Here is a 19,595-nt window from a genome sequence, read left to right as displayed (position 1 = left end):
TTTTTTTTTTTTAGTGTCATTTGATTTTCTCTTTGTTTTACTTTGGGATTAGTGTCCTACATTCTATTTGCATCTTTCCTTTAGCATCGTTTTACCCTATCTCAATGCTACCTTTATGCCATCACTCTCTTCCTAACCTCTCCCCTTTTGGTCTCCTGTTTATCTTAACCATTTCCAGCTTTAGATTTTCCCTATTCTTTCTGTTTACCCTCTGCTAAAATTTCACCCTACTTATATATCTAATTTCCAATCCCCAGCTCCAAGTCCATACACACCTCTCTCTACGCTATCTTAACTAAAAAAAAAAAAAAAAAAAATTGTTTTTCTCTCTGTCCTTTTGTTGTTGTTCGCTTGAATGTTAATTAGATCGAATTTTTATGCTTTTTTGTGAGATTGTTTTGCTTATTCTTTATTTGTTTGTTTTTTTTTGTTAGCTTTGTTTTTGTTTGTTTTTTACTTCTGTTTTCCCTTGCCTCGCTTGATATTAGTTGGTGTTGTAGTTTGTATTAATCTCCAGGTTCATGTTGCTGGCATTTGCTGGGATTAGTGGTTGTTCTATTGGAGTTTACTCCCCATATATATAGTTTGTTTCCCTTTTCTCTCTTAGTCTCATTCTTGTCTCTCTTACTTTTTTTTTCCTTTTCCCAAGTCCATTTTCACACTCCATTTTTTGTTCTTTCTTTTTACTCTTCCTCTCCTACCCCCTAATTTGTCTTTCTCTGGTGGTCACCTGTATTAGAGGTTATTAATATCGTGAATACAATTCTGTTCAGTGCCTTGTGTGTTGTACCTGGTTGTGTTGTATTTTGTGCCTTTAAATCAATGCAGGAGAGAGAGAACTACATAACCAGACATCCAGAGAAGAGAGACCATGGTGAGACAAAGAAACAGACGCATAGGAAAGAAAGGCAGGCATCACCAGAAAAGAAAGTAAACGAATTAGAGGCAAGCAACCTATCAGAGAAAGAATTCAGAGAAATGGTCATAAGGTGGCTGAAAAGAATGGAAGACAAATTCGACAATATGAGTAAGAACCAAGAGGAAATGAAGAAGAACCAAGAAGAAATGAAAAATGACATCGCTGCTGTAAAGAACTCAATAGAAAGCATTAAGAGTAGACTAGAAGAAGCAGAGGACCGCATAAGTGAGCTAGAAGACAAGATGGAAAAAAATACCCAAGTAGAGCAGCTTCTAGAAAAAAAATTAGAAAGCAGGAGGAGAGCCTAAGGGAACTTTGGAACAACACGAAACAAAACAACATCCGAATAATAGGGGTTCCAGAAGGAAAGGAAACTGAGCAAGGAATAGAAAACTTGTTTGAAGAAATAATGACAGAAAACTTCCCTGATATAGGGAAGAAAAAACCCACACAAATCCAAGAAGCTCACAGAGTCCCAAGCAAAATGAACCCCAAAAGACCGACGCCAAGGCACATTATAATTAAATTGGCAAACACCAGTGACAAAGTAAGAATCTTAAAAACGGCCATAGAGAGAAACAGAAAGTTACATACAAAGGAACCCCCATAAGACTAGCAACTGATTTCTCAACAGGAACTCACCAGGCCAGTAGGGAATGGAATGAAATATACAAAGTCATGCAAAGGAAGGGTCTGAATCCAAGAATAGTGTACCCAGCAAGGCTGTCAATCAAAATTGAAGGTGAAATCAGGAGCTTCACAGACAAAAAAAGGACTAAGGGAATTTATTACCACCAAACCAGCAATGCAAGAAATGCTAAAGGGTCTGCTGTAAAAAAAAGAAATAAGAAGTGAAGAAGGAACACAGGGGTATAGAATAAAAATGGCGACAAATAAGTACCTATCAATAATAACTTTAAATGTAAATGGATTGAATGCCCCAATCAAAAGACATAGGGTAACGGATTGGATAAGAAAACAAAACCCATATATCTGCTGTCAACAAGAAACTCACCTCAGAAAAAAAAGACGCACACAGACTGAGAGTGAAGGGATGGAAAAAGGTTTTCCAGGTGAATGGAAATGAAAAAAAAGCTGGGGTAGCAATACTTATATCTGACAAATTAGATCTCAAAGTGAAGGACATAACAAGAGATAACGAAGGCCACTTCATAATACTAAAGGGAGCAATCCAACAAGAAGAAATAACTCTGGTAAACATATATGCACCCAATACAGGAGCACCCAAATACATAAAAAAAACTCCTGGAGGATATCAAAGGAGAGATTGACAGCAATACAATCATTGTAGGAGACTTTAATACCCCACTATCACCATTGGACAAATCCTCTAAACAAAAAATCAGAAAAGAAACTTCAATCCTAAATGACTCACTAGACCAGATGGAATTAATTGACATCTTCAGAACATTTCACCCCAAAACTACAGAATACATATTCTTCTCAAGTGCACATGGGTCATTTTCAAAGATAGACCATATGTTGGGACATAGGCAAAGTCTCTTCAAATTCAAGAAGATAGAAATCATATCAAGCATCTTCTCAGATCACAGTGGCATAAAACTGGAAATCAACTACAATAAAAACAATCCAAAGAAATCAAACACCTGGAGACTAAACAGCATGCTATTAAACAATGACTGGGTTACCAGAGAGATCAAGGAAGAAATAAAAAATATGGCAACAAACAACAATGAAAACAAAACAATCCAAAACTATGGGACACAGCGAAAGCAGTCTTGAGAGGGAAGTTCATAGCTCTACAAATCTACTGCAAAAAACAAGAAACAATGGTAATAAATTACCTAAACCTACAACTCAAAGAGTTAGAAAAAGAGCAACAAGAAAAGCCCAGTGTAAGCAGAAGGAAGGAAATAATAAAGATAAGAGCGGAGATAAACGACATAGAGACCAAAGAAACAATACAAAAGATCAACATAACCAAGAGCTGGTTCTTTGAAAATATAAACAAGATTGATGAACCTCTAGCCAGGCTCACAAAGAAGCAAAGAGAGAGGACCCAAATAAACAAAATCAGAAATGAAAGAGGTGAAATAACAACAGACCATGCTGAAATACAAAGGATTGTTACAAAATACTATGAACACCTCTATTCCAACAAACTGGACAACCTGGAGGAAATGGACATATTTCTAGAAAAATATAACCTTCCAAAACTCAACCAGGAAGAATCTAAACAGCTCAACAGGCCAGTAACTATGGAAGAAATTGAAGCAGTCATCAAAAAGCTACTGGCAAAAAGCCCAGGGCCAGTCGGCTTCACAGGAGAGTTTTACCAAACATTCAAGGAAGAACTAAAACCTATCCTCCTCAGACTATTCCAAAAAATTCAAGAGGAAGGAATACTTCCAAGCTCCTTCTATGAAGCCAGCATCATCCTAATACCAAAACAACATTAAGACAACACAACGAAAGAGAATTACAGACCAATATCCCTCATGAACATAGATGCCAAAATCCTCAACAAAATTTTAGCAAATCAGCTCCAACAGTACATCAGAAAGATCATACACCATGACCAAGTAGGATTTATCCCAGGAATGCAAGGATGGTACAATATCCATAAATCAATAAACGTGATACACCACATAAACAAATTGAGAGAAAAAAATCACATAGTCATATCAATTGATGCAGAAAAAGCATTTGGCAAAATCCAACACCCTTTCTTGATAAAAACTCTCAGCAAGGTGTGAATAGAAGGATCATACCTCAACATAATAAAAGCTACATATGATAAACCCACAGCAAACATCATACTCAATGGGCAAAAACTAAAACCATTTCCCCTAAGAATAGGAACAAGACAGGGATGCCCACTCTCACCACTCCTGTTTGACATAGTACTGGAAGTATTAGCCATTGCAATTAGACAATAAGAAGAAATAAAAGGCATCCAAATTGGAAAGGAAGAAGTAAAGCTGTCCTTATTTGCAGATGACATGATATTGTACATAAAAAACCCGAAAGACTCCATCAAAAAACTAATAGACTTAATAAATGAATTCGGCAATGTAGCAGGATACAAAATTGATGCCAAGAAATCTATGGCATTTCTATACACCAATAGTGAACTAACAGAAAGAGAGACTAAAAAAGCAATTCCATTTACCATCACACCAAACAAATTAAGATACCTAGGAATAAACTTAACTAAGGAGGTAAAAGACCTATACTCGGAAAACTACAGGACACAGAAAAAAGAGATAGAGGAAGATGTAAACAGATGGAAGAACATACCATGTTCATGGATTGGTAGAATCAACATCATTAAAATGTCCATACTACCCAAAGCAATCTATAGATTCAATGCACTCCCCATTAAAATACCAACAGCATATTTCACAGACCTAGAAAGAACTCTCCAAAAATTCATCTGGAATAAAAAAAGATCCCAAATAGCCACAGCAATCCTGAGAAAGAAGAATAAAGTAGGAGGGATCTCAATACCAGATTTCAAGCTGTATTACAAAGCCACTGTTCTCAAAACTGCATGGTACTGGCACAAGAACAGACATATAGATCAATGGAACAGAATAGAGAATCCAGATATTGACCCAAACCACTGTGCTCAATTAATATTTGACAAAGGAGGCATGAACATACAATAGAATCAAGACAGTCTCTTCAATAAATGGTGTTGTGAAAATTGGACAGATACATGCAAAAAAATGAAACTAGGTCACCAACTTACACCATACACAAAAATAAAGTGAAAATGGATACAGGACTTAAACATAAGATGGAAACCATAAAAATACTAGAGGAATCCACAGGCAGCAAAATCTCAGACATATGCTGAAAGAACTTCTTCACTGATACTGCTCCTAGAGCAATGGAAGCTAAAGAGAAAATAAACAAATGGGACTATATCAAAATAAAAAGCTTTTTTACAGCAAAAGAAACCATCAACAAAACAAGAAGAAAGCCCACTCTATGGGAGAACATATTTGCAAATGCTATCACTGATAAAGGTTTAATCTCCAACATCTACAGGCAGCTTATGCAACTTAATAAAAGGAAGATAAATGATCCAATAAAAAAAATGGGCAACAGACCTAAATAGAATCTTTTCAAAAGAAGACAGAAGGAAGGCCACGAGACACATGAAAATATGCTCAAAGTCACTATTTATCCGAGAGATGCAAATCAAAACGACAATGTAGTACCATCTCACACCTGTCAGAATGGCTATCATCAACAAATCAACAAACGACAAGTGTTGGCGAGGATGCGGAGAAAAAGGAACACTCGTGCACTGCTGGTGGGAATGCAGACTGGTGCAGCCACTGTGGAGAACAGTATGGAATTTCCTCAAAAAACTGAAAATGGAACTCCCATTTGACCCAGTAATCCCACTCCTAGGAATATATCCTAAGAAACTGGACACACCAATAAGAAAGAATATATGCACCCCTATGTTCATAGCAGCACAATTTACAATAGCTAAGATTTGGAAACAGCCTAGGTGCCCGTCAGCAGATGACTGGATCAGAAAACTGTGGTACATCTACACAATGCAATACTATGCTGCCATAAAAAAGAAGAAATTCTTACTATTTGCAGCAACCTTGATGGAATTGGAGAACATTATGCTAAGTGAAATAAGCCAGTCAATGAAAGAAAAATACCACATGATCTCACTCATTTATGGATAATAAAGAACATTATAAACTGATGAACCAAAAGATAGATACAGAGACAGTAAAGCATCAAACAGACTGTCAAATTACAGCGGGAAAGTTAGGGTGATGTGGGGGAGATAAGAGATCAACCGAAGGACTTGTATGCATGCATATAAGCATAACCAATGGACACAAAACTCTGGGGAGTGAGGGCATGTATGGGAGTGGGGGGAGGCAATGGTAAGATATGTACACATATAATACCTTAATAAAAAAATAAATAAAAATCCATATTCAGAAATCGATGGCATTTTTATATGCCAACTAGAGGCTCAGTGCACGAATTTGTGCATGGGTATGATCCCTTGGCTTGGCCAGCAATCAGGGATGGCCGGCTGTGGGGAGGGACCATGGGAGGTTGGCCGGCCAGGGGTAGGGACCATGGGAGGTTGGCTGGCCATGGGAGGTTGGCTGAGGGAGCACACTGACCACCAGGGGGCAGCTCCTGCATTGAACGTCTGCCCCCTGGTGGTCGGTGTGTCGTCATATGACTGGTTGACCAGTCGTTTGGTCAACTGGTTGTAACAATCGTTAGGCTTTTATATATATAGATAATGAACTCTCAGAAAGAGAAACTAAGAAAGCAATCCCATTTACCATTGCAATAAAAATAATAAGACACCTAGGAATAAACTCAACCAAGGAGGTAAAAGACCTCCTTCAAAAAAACTATAGAACATTGAAAAAAGAAATAGAGGAAGATACAAACAAGTGCAAGCATATACTGTGTTTATGGATTGGAAGACTGAACATCCATACAACCCAAAGCAACCTATAGATTCAACGCAATCCCTATTAAAATACCAATGGCATATTTCATAGATCTAGAACAAATATTCCAAAAATTTTTATGGAACCAAAAAGGACCCCATATATCCACAGCAATCTTGAGAAAGAACAAAGTTGAAGAGATCACAGTACCAGGTATCAAACTATATTACAAAGAAATTGTAATTAAAACAGCCTGGTATTGGCACAAAAATATGCATATAGATCAATGGAACAGAACAGAGAACCCAGAAATAGACCCATGACATTACATTTAATTAATATTTGACAAAAGAGGCAAGAACATACAATGAGTAAAAAAAGTGCTGGGGATAGTGGACAGTTACATTCAAAAAAATGAAACTATACCACCAATTTATACCGTACCCAAGAATAAATTCAAAATGGATAAAAGACTTAAATGTAAGTCACGAATCCATAAAAATCCTAGAAGAAACCATAGGCAGCAAAATCTCAGACATCTATCATAGCAATATATTTGTGGATACATCTCCAAGGGCAAAGGAAACTAAGGAGAAAAGAAACAATTGGGACTACATCAAAATAAAAGCTTCTGCACAGCAAAAGAAACCATCATCAAAATGAAAAGGAAACCCACTGTATGGGAGAACATATTTGCCAATGATGCATCTGATAAGGGGTTTAAGTTCCAAAATATATAAAGAACTCATACAACTTAACAAAAGGAAGGCAAACAATCCAATTTAAAAATGGGCAAAGGACTTAAATAGACATTTCTTCAAAGTGGACATACAGATGGCCAAGAGACATGAAAAAATGCTCCATGTCACTAATCATCAGAGAGATGTAAATTAAAATTACAATGAGGTATCACCTCACACCTGTCATAATGGCTACCATCAACAAATCAACAAACAAGTGCTGGTGGGATTGGGGAGAAAAAGGAACGCTAGTGCACTGCTGGTGGGAATGCAGACCAGTGCAGCCACTATGGAGAACAACATGGAGTTTCCTCAAAAAATGGAAAAAGGAACTGCCGTTTGACCCAGTGATCTCACTTCTAGGAATATATCCTAAGAATCCTGAAACACCAATCAGAAAGAATATGTGCACCCCTATTTTCATAGCCGAGTTATTTACAATAGCTAAGATCTGGAAGCCGCCCAGGTACCCATCAGTAGATGAGTGGATTAAAAAGCTGTGGTACATTTACACAAGGGAAGACTATGCAGCTGTAAAAAGAAGGGTCTCTTACCCTTTGAGACAGCATAGATGGTCCTGGAGAGTATTATGCTATGTGAAATAAGCCAGTCCAAGAAAGACAAATATCACATAATCTCACTTACATGTGGAATCTAATGAACAAAATAAACTGATGAACAAAATGGATCCAGAAGCATGGATACAAAGAACAGACTGATGGATCTCAGAGGGGAGGCCAGTGGGGCAGATGGGAAGAGATTATCCATACATACTAGAGACCCGGTGCACGAATTCGTGCACCGGTGGGGTTCCTCAGCCTGGCCTGCAGGGATCCGGCCAAAACCGGCAGTCTGACATCCCCCAAGAGGTCCCAGAGTGCAAGAGGGCACTCTGCAAAGTTGCTGTCACTTGGCAACTCCTGCATTGAGCGTCTGCCCCCTGGTGGTCAGTGCGTGTCATAGCTACCAGCTGGTCAGTTGGTCACTTAGGCTTTCTTATATATAGACTAGAAGCCTTGTGCACGAAATTTGTGCACAGGGACGGGGGGTTCCCTCAGCCCAGCCTGCACCCTCTCCAATCGGGGACCCCTTGGGGGCAGTCGGACATCCTTCTCGCAATCTGGGACCACTGGCTCCTAACCGCTCACCTGCCTGCCTACCTGATCACCCCTGCCTCTGCCTGATTGCCCCTAACCCCTCTGCCTGCCTCTGCCTCCGGGCCTGATCCACAGCCTCCGTGGCAGCTGCTGATCATGCCCTGCCTCTCTCTCTCTCTCCGGGCCTCGCCAGCAGCCACGGTGGCTGCTGATTAGGCCCTGCCTCTCTCTCCAGGCCTCTCTCCGGGCCTGATCCACAGCTGCCAAGGCAGTGGCGAGGTCGTTAGGCCTCCACCCAGCCTGGGCCGGAGGCTAACATCTTCGCCGCGCCCGCCTCACCCCGCCCCCCACCTGCTGCCCCCACCCCCACCTGGTGACCAGTCGTCCTTCTGGTCGTTTAGGACATGACGACCCCTGGTCTTTTATAATGTAGATGTTATCCCAATAAATTTAATAAAAATTGTCTGCAAATTATGCTTACACTGGAAGTGAACCACTTACCAATTTTATTTTAATCATCACTATTGGTGTACCCTGTAGGTGTAAAATTTGGCTTCCACACTGTCAGCATTTCTTGGTGGCCAAACTTCAGAGACTTCATAGATAGTTCTGAGGTCTTTGGCCTTGCTCTGAAGTTACTGGCTGCCCAAGTTATCACTCGAGGTGGTGAATTTTTCTACATTGTCTTGGTCTTTTTCTGGATCATTTTTATTCATTTCCTCATTTGGCCTGTGATAATGGCCACATATTGTTGGCTTTATAGCTTTTGTAGGTTTTCTTGAAGAGGTAGGAATTTTTGGCAAGGCTCCTTTCCTTGAACTCCCTTAAAGACATGTTTCACCCCCATGCATGTCTTTAGTACCTGGAAGGACAACAGAGTGAGTGCAGAAGGACATTGGTTTGTGGGGAAATGGCTGGGATGAAAGGGAAAATAAGTCTTCATGAGAAAAAGTCTGGGTTGAGGATGGAATCTGCCAGGCAAGACCAGGGAGTCTTGGGGATATGCCACTAAAGAAGAGGAGAAGTTTGGGTGTGGTCCATTCATCCTGGACACTGGGCCTGGGTTGGTTGTTACATAACTGTGCTAGGAGTTTGTGGTTTCCTGGTCATCTTCACCATGTCAAAATTTCCCAGGGCCCTACCCCAGGCCTCCTGAACATATGCTTTTCTGTAGGACAATGAGGGGCCACACCCCATAGGCTTTCATTAATCAGGAAGCCTCTCCTCCAGCTAATGGTAGCTCTGGGAGAGAAATTTAGACATCACAAACCACCATCCTGACCCTTCCATGGGGAGGGGTGAGGAGGCCGAGATGCTTTGGTAAGAGAAAGGGGGCATTTCTTTAGCACTCCTAAGCCTTCTCAAACCTATTGACCCCATGTTCAATTCTGATGGGTCACATGGTAGGGAGATGATGCTTCCTCCAAACGTTTCCCTAGGCCACCCATTCCAGTGGTTCATTGTTCTTTCTCATCCTTCACCATTAGCTGGTTTTCATAGATTTACCTAAAATCTTTTCGAGGTAATGTGACTGTCTCTGTGGAGATGTGAATCATCCTGCTTCCCTAGTACAGGATGCTCTTATGCACCTTGAAAACCATTCACTTCTTGCCTACTACCAGAGAAATTTTCCATCTCACCCCCCTTTTTCCACTGTCCATGTGGCTCTCCCCAGCTTTCTGTTTTCAAGGTGGAAATCATTGCCTTTAGGCTGTCTTTAATGAATAGAGTTGCTCAACTGGTTATCTTAGCTTTGTTTAAAATCTTGGGGGTGATCATAGTAGGTATAGTATCTAGATTTGGGGTTTAGCAGTATAAGGTGAATGAGGCAGGAATTTTAATTCCCGAAGTTGGGCTTCCTATTTGTATGTTTAAAACTGCACCTCCCCCTACCCCACCTCCTCAATGAAACTCGGGTAGTCAGACCCTTGGTCTGAGGATTGCAGACTCAGGTTCATAGAGGACAGGAGGCCCAGGCCCTGTCAAAGTATGGATCAGAGGCAGGGCTAAAGGACCCTACGGAATCCATCTCAGCCCCTGCCATCAGGCTTTGGAATTGCTGGGCTTGGTACCGGGTGTGACCTACACTGACTTCCTGCAGAGGACTCAGGGCAGTGAGGCCTTGATCTGAGGAGTCTGGCCTTGGGTCAACAGAGGGAGGAACCCAGGACCTGCCAGGGCTCAAGGTGAGGAACATGAGGCAGGAGGGAGGGACCCTGGACCCTAGAACAGAATCATCCCAGCCAGGGCGGGATGACGACAACAGGCGATTTCTGCATCCGGGTCTCAGAGACTCGGGGGCTTTGGTATAGGGAGCGGGACCTCAGATACGCAGAGGACCGGCCCAAGTCCTGCCAGAGTCAACATTAGGATGTAGCGACCCTGGATCGCATAACAGGGGGCGCCCAACAGAAGCCACCCTTGCTGTCAGCCCTGGGAGTCCCCAGGGCGGGATGACCACACGCAGTGTTTCCTGACTTCCACAAAAGGGTCTGAGAGATCCTGGGAACATGGTATCAGGAAAAGGGCCTCTGGCCCACAGAGGGGAGGGCCCAGGTCCTGCTGGAGTCAACTGCCGAGGCAGCAGCAAAGTCGTTAGGCCTCTGCCTGGCCTGGGCCGGAGGCTAACGACCCCACCGCATCCGCCCACCCCCCTCGCGTTGGGTCGTCCCTCCGGGTCGTGATGGCCATAGGCCATTATTAGTATAGATATGCATAGCCCATGGGTGAAGGCTTGGATGGGGCAAGGTATGGACGGGGAGAAAGAGGGAGATGAGGGACATCTGTAATGTATGTACTGTCAACAATAAAAATATAATTTAAAAAAATATCTAGGGAAAGGAAGGGAAAGTCTGCACTGATTCATAAGATGCTTGTGAATTATGGGTTTATTTTTCAGAAAATGCCCATGCAGTATAGCTAATGTTAAGAATGAACTTATAAAAGATTCAAAATTTAACTATACCAGGGTTTCTCAACTTCAGCTCTGTTGACATTTTGGGCTAGATAATTCTTTGTTTTGGGGTCTCTCCTGTGCATTGTGGGATGTTTAGCAGCATCCCTGGCCTCTACCCACTAGATGCCAGTAGTGCCCCTTCACCAGTTGTGACAACCAAAAATGTCTCCAAACATTGCTAAGTGTTCCCTAGGGACTAAAATGGCTCCTGGTTGGGATCTACTGAATTATATAAACAAACTAATAGTACTTAAAATGCAAGCAACCCTATTTCACATTAAAGACAATATGCCATAAAAGAAATAATGTGAATTATTTCACATTGAAGAAAAAATTAATCCAAGTCCTGCTTTTAGCATTTTCTTGGTTAACATCTGAATGAACCATCACAGGGAATACCTGTGACAAGTTAATCCTTGTAGTGTGAAAGGTGGACATAACTTCAGAATGAACAAGAGTGTCCTTGCTAATCCAATGTTCTAACTCTTAGGCAGGGACAAAATTATCCTTATAGGAGCAAGGTCTGAACAACACCTTATTGTACCTTTGAAACGTTACTGAAATGAATCTATTTCATTGACACTTGGGAATTTCCTTCTACATCATTCTACCTCAAGAAGCTATAGGATTTCTAAAAAATTCATTAAGAATCTAAGGTGCCTCAGTATAATTCTCAGGAAATATAGCTTATAAGTCAGTGCAAACTCAACTTGTAGTCATCCTCCGTCACCATGAGCCACTTTTGTACATCTTCTAATTAAGCTCAGGGAAGGAAATGAAATGTCAATGAGAACTCTCTTCTTATAGCCCAGGACAATGTACTTTCCTGAGCTAAAAAGAAAATACTTAATCTGGACATTTCTTTAGAATGTTGTATGAAGCTAAGAGACAGTGTCATTTTTGACCCATCTCCATTGTATATCTTCAGGTGACACAGAACGATATGATAATGGCTGAAAGACTCTTTGGAATCCTAGCTCATGTAGCATCTTCTGAGTTACCCCATTACCGTGTGATTTCAATTCTGGGTGATGCCAGGTAACCTTTAATTTCTATCATTTTCGTAGAATTACTGTTGCACTAGAAAAAGGAATAGATTCCACACACCTATTCACTCTGCCATTTATACATCTCACAGACATTTATCCTCTTTGTTTTGTGGTTGGCCCTATTCAAAGTGTTGGGGACATAAAGATGAATAAGATAAAGTCCTCTTATGTGGTTATAAGCTAATAAATTAAAGATATAGATAAGAAATTATAATAAAACTAGATGCCAGGTGTGAATTCATGCACAGGTGGAGGCCAGCCAGCCTGCCCTGATGGGGGCTGATTAGGGCGGGGCTGGTGGAGGGAGGGGCTGTGGGAGGTTGGCCGGTGGGCCCCCCCCATGGGGGTGGGCAAGCCAATCAAGGGTGGGGCCATCCAGGGGGAGGGGCGGCAGGAGGTTGGGGGGGAGCATGGGATGATTGTGAATAGTGATAGGAAATGAAGCTAGAAAGATCGCGCCACAGTGCGCGTCATAGCAACCAGTTGTTCTGGTCATTCCATTGTTCCATCGTTCCAGTCACTTGGCTTTTATATATATAGATGTTTCAGGTGCTATAAGAGGTCCATAGAGCATAGGAGAGACTAACAGCATTTTGGAAGAACATTAGGGAAGGTGTCACGAAAGAGGTAACATTTCACCTAGTTTTTTAGGAATCAGTAGGAGTATTTCAGATAGAGGGTATGTGGGAAAGAGATCTGCAGAGGCACAAGGAATTGGAGATAATTCAGTATAATTGGAGCATGGGATGATTGTGAATAGTGATAGGAAATGAAGCTAGAAAGATTGACTATGGTCTGATTTTGAGGAGCCTTGCAGTCCATACAAAACAAAAGTGAAAACTTGTGCTTTGTAATTAAGCCCAACAATCGTGTGGTTAGATTTATGTTCTAGAAAGGCTGCTATTTGAGCAGACACGGATGGAAGGAATGGAGACCAATTGAGAGGCTAGTATATAGTCCTGGAGAGAGATTACGACGGCCTGAACTAAGACAGTGAGGCTGGAGAAGAGGATAATTTGAAAAATATTTAGAAGAGATGTACCTGACTGAATACACTCACTGACAGGAGGTGGCATAGATGGAGGGAGAAAAATCAAGGATGATTTGCCAGTCATGATTCAGTTATAAGAGAATTCACTCTGACTAGAGTAAGTAGAAAATGATTAATATAAAAGGAATTAGTTGTCTACAAAATCATTACAAGGGTTGGAGAAAAGTCTTTAGACTGGGCCATCCCACCAAGGGAACTGCCACCTTTGCTACAATCAGGGAGCTGGGTGATCAGGAGACTGTTGTCCCAGCTGTGGGTTCCAGGATCATACCATTTGAACTACACTGGGAATCAGGAGGTTTCCCACTCCCTGCCCCAGAACCCCTGATGTAATTTACAACAAAACAGGTATCTTATGTGCTGCCTGTACTTCCCCACTTAGCTCAGTTCTGATTTCAGATCTTAATCCAAGCATATCTAATTGGTGGAATCAAAATCCCATTGAAAACCTATAGAACCACTCTGAGAAACAAATACTGAGGGATGGAAGGCTACAAAATTGACAGTGAATGCAACAAATAGGAAGCAATGAATTCAAGAAATGATAGGGAAAGAAACCAGTAAAAATTTTAGTTGTCTAAAAGTATTAATACATGATGTAAAAAAATTTTAATAACCTGAGGATAAAAATCCAAGAAAATTCTAAGCAAAAGGAACTTAAACTTATCAGGTTTCTTTCCCTGTTTAGGAGAAATAATAGGTATTAATTAACACCAGAAATAGATGGAAAAATATGTGTTTAACTGTGTGTTTTAAAATTTTAAGGGCTATCATTAGGGGAAGAAAAAGATGTATAATTTCTAAATCACTAAAAGGAAAAGAAAACACTGATCAACAAAAAGCAGGAAAGGAAGTAAAACAGGAAACATGTCCATTATCACAATGAATATTAATGAATGAAATTATCCTATTAATAGATAGTGGCTCTCAGATTGGATTAAAAACTGAGTTACATATTTTTTTGAGAGATACCCCTAAAAGCAATATATAAAGATTGAAATAAAGGAATGGAAAATACATAACAAGCAAATGCTGACCACAACAACAAACAAATACAGGGGTATTAATATTAGTGATAATAGAATTCTTGACACCAAAACTACAATCCGCCAAAGAAGATAATAATGTTAAACTTAATTTAACTAAGATAACAGCTTCTAAATACATTAAGAAATACAAGTATAGCCTGGCCAGTGTGGCTCAGTGGTTGAGTGTCTACCTATGAAGCAGGAGGTCACAGTTCGATTCCCAGTCAGGGCATATGCCTGGGTTGTGGACTCGATTGCCAGTAGGCACCATGCAGAAGGTAGCTGATCAGTGGTTCTCTCTCATCATTGGTGTTTCTATCTCTCTCTCCCTCTCTCTTCCCCTCCAAAATCAATAAAAATATATTTAACAAAAGAGAAAAAGAAATTCAATTATACACTGTTAAAGTCACAGTTATTGTGGTAAATATTAATTTTTGTTAATTTGATCAGTAGATCAAATTAACAAAAATAAAAAAGAATAATGAGGATTTGAATAACTCAGTTAACACATTTTATCAAATAAATATACAAGTTGGGGCAAAATTAGGTTTATAGTTGTGAGTACACAAAACAGAGTTTATTGTTTTATTATTTTTTAATATGTTTTTATTGATTTTAGACAAAGAGGAAGGGAGAGGGAGAGAGAGAGAAACATTGATGCATCAACATCAATTGGCTGCTACCTGCATTCCCCATTGCTGGGGATTGAGCCCACAACCCAGGCATATGCCCTGACCAGGAATCGAATCAGGGACCTCTTAGTAAATCAGGTCGATGCTCAACCACTGAGCCACACCAGCCAGACTATTGTTGTATTATTATTAATTATTGTATTATTTTCCATACAAACTTCTGTAAATCTACTTTTTCCCCAACCTGTATTTAAAAATTTTTCCCAGAACCTTATTCCCAATTCACTAGAAAACAAACAAACAAAAAAAGACTATTCAAACACCTAAGAAATATTTTGGAAAAAATTGAACATTTATTAAGCCCAAAGGAAAAAAATATGTATATTTTTTCTTTGGGCTTAATAAATGTTCAATTTTTTCCAAAATATATATATATCCCCCCAAAGGGTACACTCATACAGATCATTTTCTCTAATTATACTATCATAAAATAATGAGCCAAAAAGTATCGAGTTGGAATTGGAAAAACAAAGAAACAGGAGAAGCAAGTTCCCAGAAAGCAAAATATAAATGTCTTTAAACTTTAGAAAAGATGTTTACCTCAATCAAACTTATAGACGTGAAAATTTTAAAACAATAAGATAACTTTGTGGAGAAAGACTAAATGTTTGATAATGTACAGCATGATGAAACAGGATTCATATACACTATTAGTGTTAATGAAAATAGAGGCAAATTTTTTACAATTTAGCAATACCTAACAAATTTTTGTTAACTACATGTCCTTTGACTTAGTGATTTCACTTAAAGGAATATTATGCAGATAATATTTTCTACATGTGCACAAATGTGTGTGTCCAAGGAAATTTTATTGCAGCCAGTGTTTATAGTAGGGAAAATATGAAAACTCACTAAATGTCCATCAATAGAGGACCAATTACTTATAGCTCTAAAAATAGAGATTCAGATATGAAACAGTCTTTAATATGTTGTAGAAAGTAAATTGTATAGAACAATTGCATAAAATGCTACATTTTGTGAGAAATAGAACATGCATTTCAGAGATATCCTTGTGTCATTTAAAGTGTGTGTTCTTTTAAATGATTGTCCACACAAGTTGAAGTGAGCGCCCTAGGGTTTCAAAGTATGTAGAAGCTTGCTTTTTCTGTATATCAAATTATCTTTTTGGCTTTTGTTCTATTCTTTTTTTGTTATTGCTCTTTTTATTATAGTTATTAAAAAATTTTCAGAAAATAACTTTTTTGGGTTAAAGAATAAAATAAAACGAAGTCACCTTGGCCAGTGTGGCTCAGTTGGTTGGGCGTTATCTCATGCACTGAAAGGTTGTGAATTCAATTCTTGGTCAGGGCGCATTCCTGGGTTGCAGGCTCAATCTTCCTGTAGGAGGCTTGCAGGAGGCAGCCAATGTTTCACTCTCACATCAGTGTTTCTCTCTATCTCCCTTTCCCTTCGTCTTTCTCTAAAAAATCAATTTAAAAATCTTTTAAAAAATAAAACCAATGTCTTAGGTCACATATAAATGAATTTGACAAAAATACTATATGTCAAAATCTATGAGATGTGGCTAAAAGTGTACTGAGAGGAAATTATATACCTTTAATATATTTATTAGAAAATGAAGATTAGAAATTAATGAATGAGGCTTTTAATTCAGGAAGCTAGAAAATACCAGAATAAAATGAAATAAAATAAAGTAATTCATAAATATAACAGTTGAACAGTTGTCCAGTAAAAGCAAAAATTCACTCTTTATAAAGATAATTTTCTAAGAAAAATCTAAGAGCTCAACTATTAAATGTTTTTGAACTAGTCAAAATGTGCACCACTTCAGCATTCAAAAATAATTAACATTTCCTCATTACATTAATAAACTATTGAAAATAGTTTTAGAAAAGTATACTATTTATTCAAGCAATAAAAACTATAAAACACCAGGAAATAAAAGTATACTATTTATTCAAGCAATAAAAAGTATAAAACCACAGTGAAATTAGGAATAAAAAAGTCTAAGAAATGGAGAGATGTGCTTTTAATGATTTCTGAAACTTAATAGTAAAAATATGCAAACTTATTTGAATTAATTCACAAATTTACTAAATTCCCAATGAAAAATCTTAATGAGAGTACTCAATAAACCAAACAAGATGAATTTGTATCTTAGGAAGGCATTCATTATCCCAAATTTTAAAAACTACTCTACTATACTTTCTAATACTTCCATAAAGTTTGACACATTTTGCTCATAAAAATTTAAAAGTTTTATACAATAAAAGCCATAATAAGGTCAAAAGACATAAGAATACAGGGAGAATTTATTTTCAACATATTTAACAAATTTTGAAAGAAGTTCTATAAATTTAATAAGAGAAAGACAGTCAACATGATAGGAAATAAAATCAAAGTATATAAATAGAGAATTTATAATGACAAATGGCCAAATAACATAAGAAAAGATGAAATTAACTTGTAATTAGGGAAATAAAATTAAAATGATGAGATATTTTTTGCCAATGAGATTGACTTAAAATTTTAAACCAATAATATCAAGGATTTATTAGTATTCAAGGAAATGTACACTCTACTGTTAGCAAAAGTATAACTTGGAGGAGGTAGTTTGGCAGTATCTCTCTTATTTCTGAATGCAGAAATTCTTGGTCAGGGCGCATTCCAGGGTTGCAGGCTCAGTCTTCCTGTAGGAGGCTAGTACTACAGACACAACTTACTGTAAAGCATACATAGTGGCATGAATGATATGTGTACAAGAGGCTGCCATTGCTTTATTGTTTGTAGTAACCCAACTTTGGAAAGTAACTAAATGCCGAATGATAGGGAAAACTAAATCATGATACTTTTATACTGTGAGTGTAGTATCTACATGAGACTACCTACAATAATACTACCTACATTATAGATTAAGGTATATAGAGAGTAAGGTAGGTCTGTTCTGGCATGAAATAATCCAGAGGCAGACAGTTAATTAAATAAAATAAGGCATAAAACAATATTTATGTTATGACCCACTGCTATTATAAAAAGCAACAAATTAAATATATATACAGAAGCATAAAAAGGGAGCTTAAAAAAATAGACACCTGGATGGAGGTGGATGTTGAAATGGTGGTGGAATAGTTGAAAAGTGGTGTTCAAGTTTAACTCTGTGCATGTTTGTACAATTTGAAACTTTTCATTGAGATATTGGACTTGCTTTATGAAAATGATGAGTTAGATTGTTTTGATGATTAAAAACAACTAAAAATGCTGGATAAAACTTTTAAAAGCTCCATAAAAGTATTGAAGAGATGACAATCTATAACAAAATTATTAAGCTAATATCCATGGGGAAAAGAACATTGAGAATGTGAGCACACAGACTATGTTTACCTCAAGGCATTTCAGGGAAACTTAAATTTGGGGACTTTCAGCTACAAGAAAGGAATGATAAAAAAATCACAGCCCAGGACCCCATCTAAAATGGTGAATATAAATTGAGATCTTCCCAAGATTACGCTGAAACCCAAATGGCTACATCATCAAGGTGAAGGTTATCAGAAATAAACCTTTCTTTCTCTCCCCACTCTCAAGGTTTTACAAGAAAAGTTGCCTTGGCTTGAGCAGAAAAGTGGCAAAGTTGTCTGTAAGAAGTTATAAACAAAGGACAGTTTTTTAATAGATTTGCAGCCTGAATTCATAATACACGGGCAGTTTATAATAATATCTAAGTTTAAACGTTACTTTCTCTAGATACTTCGGAAAACCAAATGCACCTCCTCTCTGGAGGAAGTTGCTTTCATCCTATCTCAAAGAATCCCCATGGATAATATTGTTTTAATTGATGTTTATAGAGAGGAAGGGAGAGAGAAAGAAAGAGAGAAACATCAGTGTGAGAGTGAAGCATCAATCAGTTGCCTCCTGTACGTCCCCTACTGGGCATTGAGTCCGGAACTCTGGCATGTGTCCTGACCAGGAATCAAACGAGCAACCCCTCAGTACATGAGCCACACAGGCCAGGGTCCCATGGATACTTTTTAAGAACAATGACCAACACACACACACACACACACACACACACACACACACACACACACACACACACAAATAACCAAGCACACTAGGAAATAAAGCACCATATACAAGAACTAGCGGGGGGGGGGGGGGGGAAACAGCCCATGAATACTTTAGATTTTTGCATTATCACTCCTAGAATATAAAATGACTATGCCTAGTATATTTCATGATATAAAAGACAAGGTTGAAAATATCTGGAGAGAAGAGGAAAATTTAAAAAGTGATCCAGCAGATCTGAAAGGAAACCAAAGGAAGTTCTATAAGTGAAAAATACAATAAAAAATTTAAAACTTAAGAGATTTAACAGCCAATTAGATACAGTAGAAAGGAGAATCATTGGGGCATATTTGAAGCTCAGAAATGTAATGGTATTTTATATTCACAATTTTGTATTCATGTTTAAAAAAAGAGACAATAAAGTTATAGATGCTTCAGTCTCCACAAAGTCTGTATCTGGCTTTGATTGGAATAATTTGAAATATAAGTTTTATAAAAATAAAAAAGAAAACCTGTAAATCGGGAAATAGGCTAGTGGAATTTGTAGAATGCATCCCAAAGAAAAAGAAGAACAGAGAAATAAGTTAAGAAATATTAAGATG

General features: G+C 38.5%; 1 protein-coding gene across 2 annotated transcripts in view; it reads left to right on the top strand.

Moving 5' to 3' along the window:
* LRRC49 (leucine rich repeat containing 49) overlaps positions 1-19,595 on the top strand; it is a 231,849-nt gene that overhangs the window by 200,929 nt on the left and 11,325 nt on the right. For both annotated transcript variants that reach the window (XM_008151368.3, XM_028160350.2), the window contains one exon: positions 12,079-12,188. In XM_008151368.3, coding sequence (XP_008149590.1) covers positions 12,079-12,188 — 110 coding nt within the window. The remainder of the gene's footprint in view (positions 1-12,078; positions 12,189-19,595) is intronic.

The sequence above is a fragment of the Eptesicus fuscus genome, chromosome 2 (assembly GCF_027574615.1).
Source record: "Eptesicus fuscus isolate TK198812 chromosome 2, DD_ASM_mEF_20220401, whole genome shotgun sequence".
NCBI classification, from domain to species: domain Eukaryota; kingdom Metazoa; phylum Chordata; class Mammalia; order Chiroptera; family Vespertilionidae; genus Eptesicus; species Eptesicus fuscus.
This window is presented reverse-complemented; position numbering and strand designations above follow the sequence as displayed.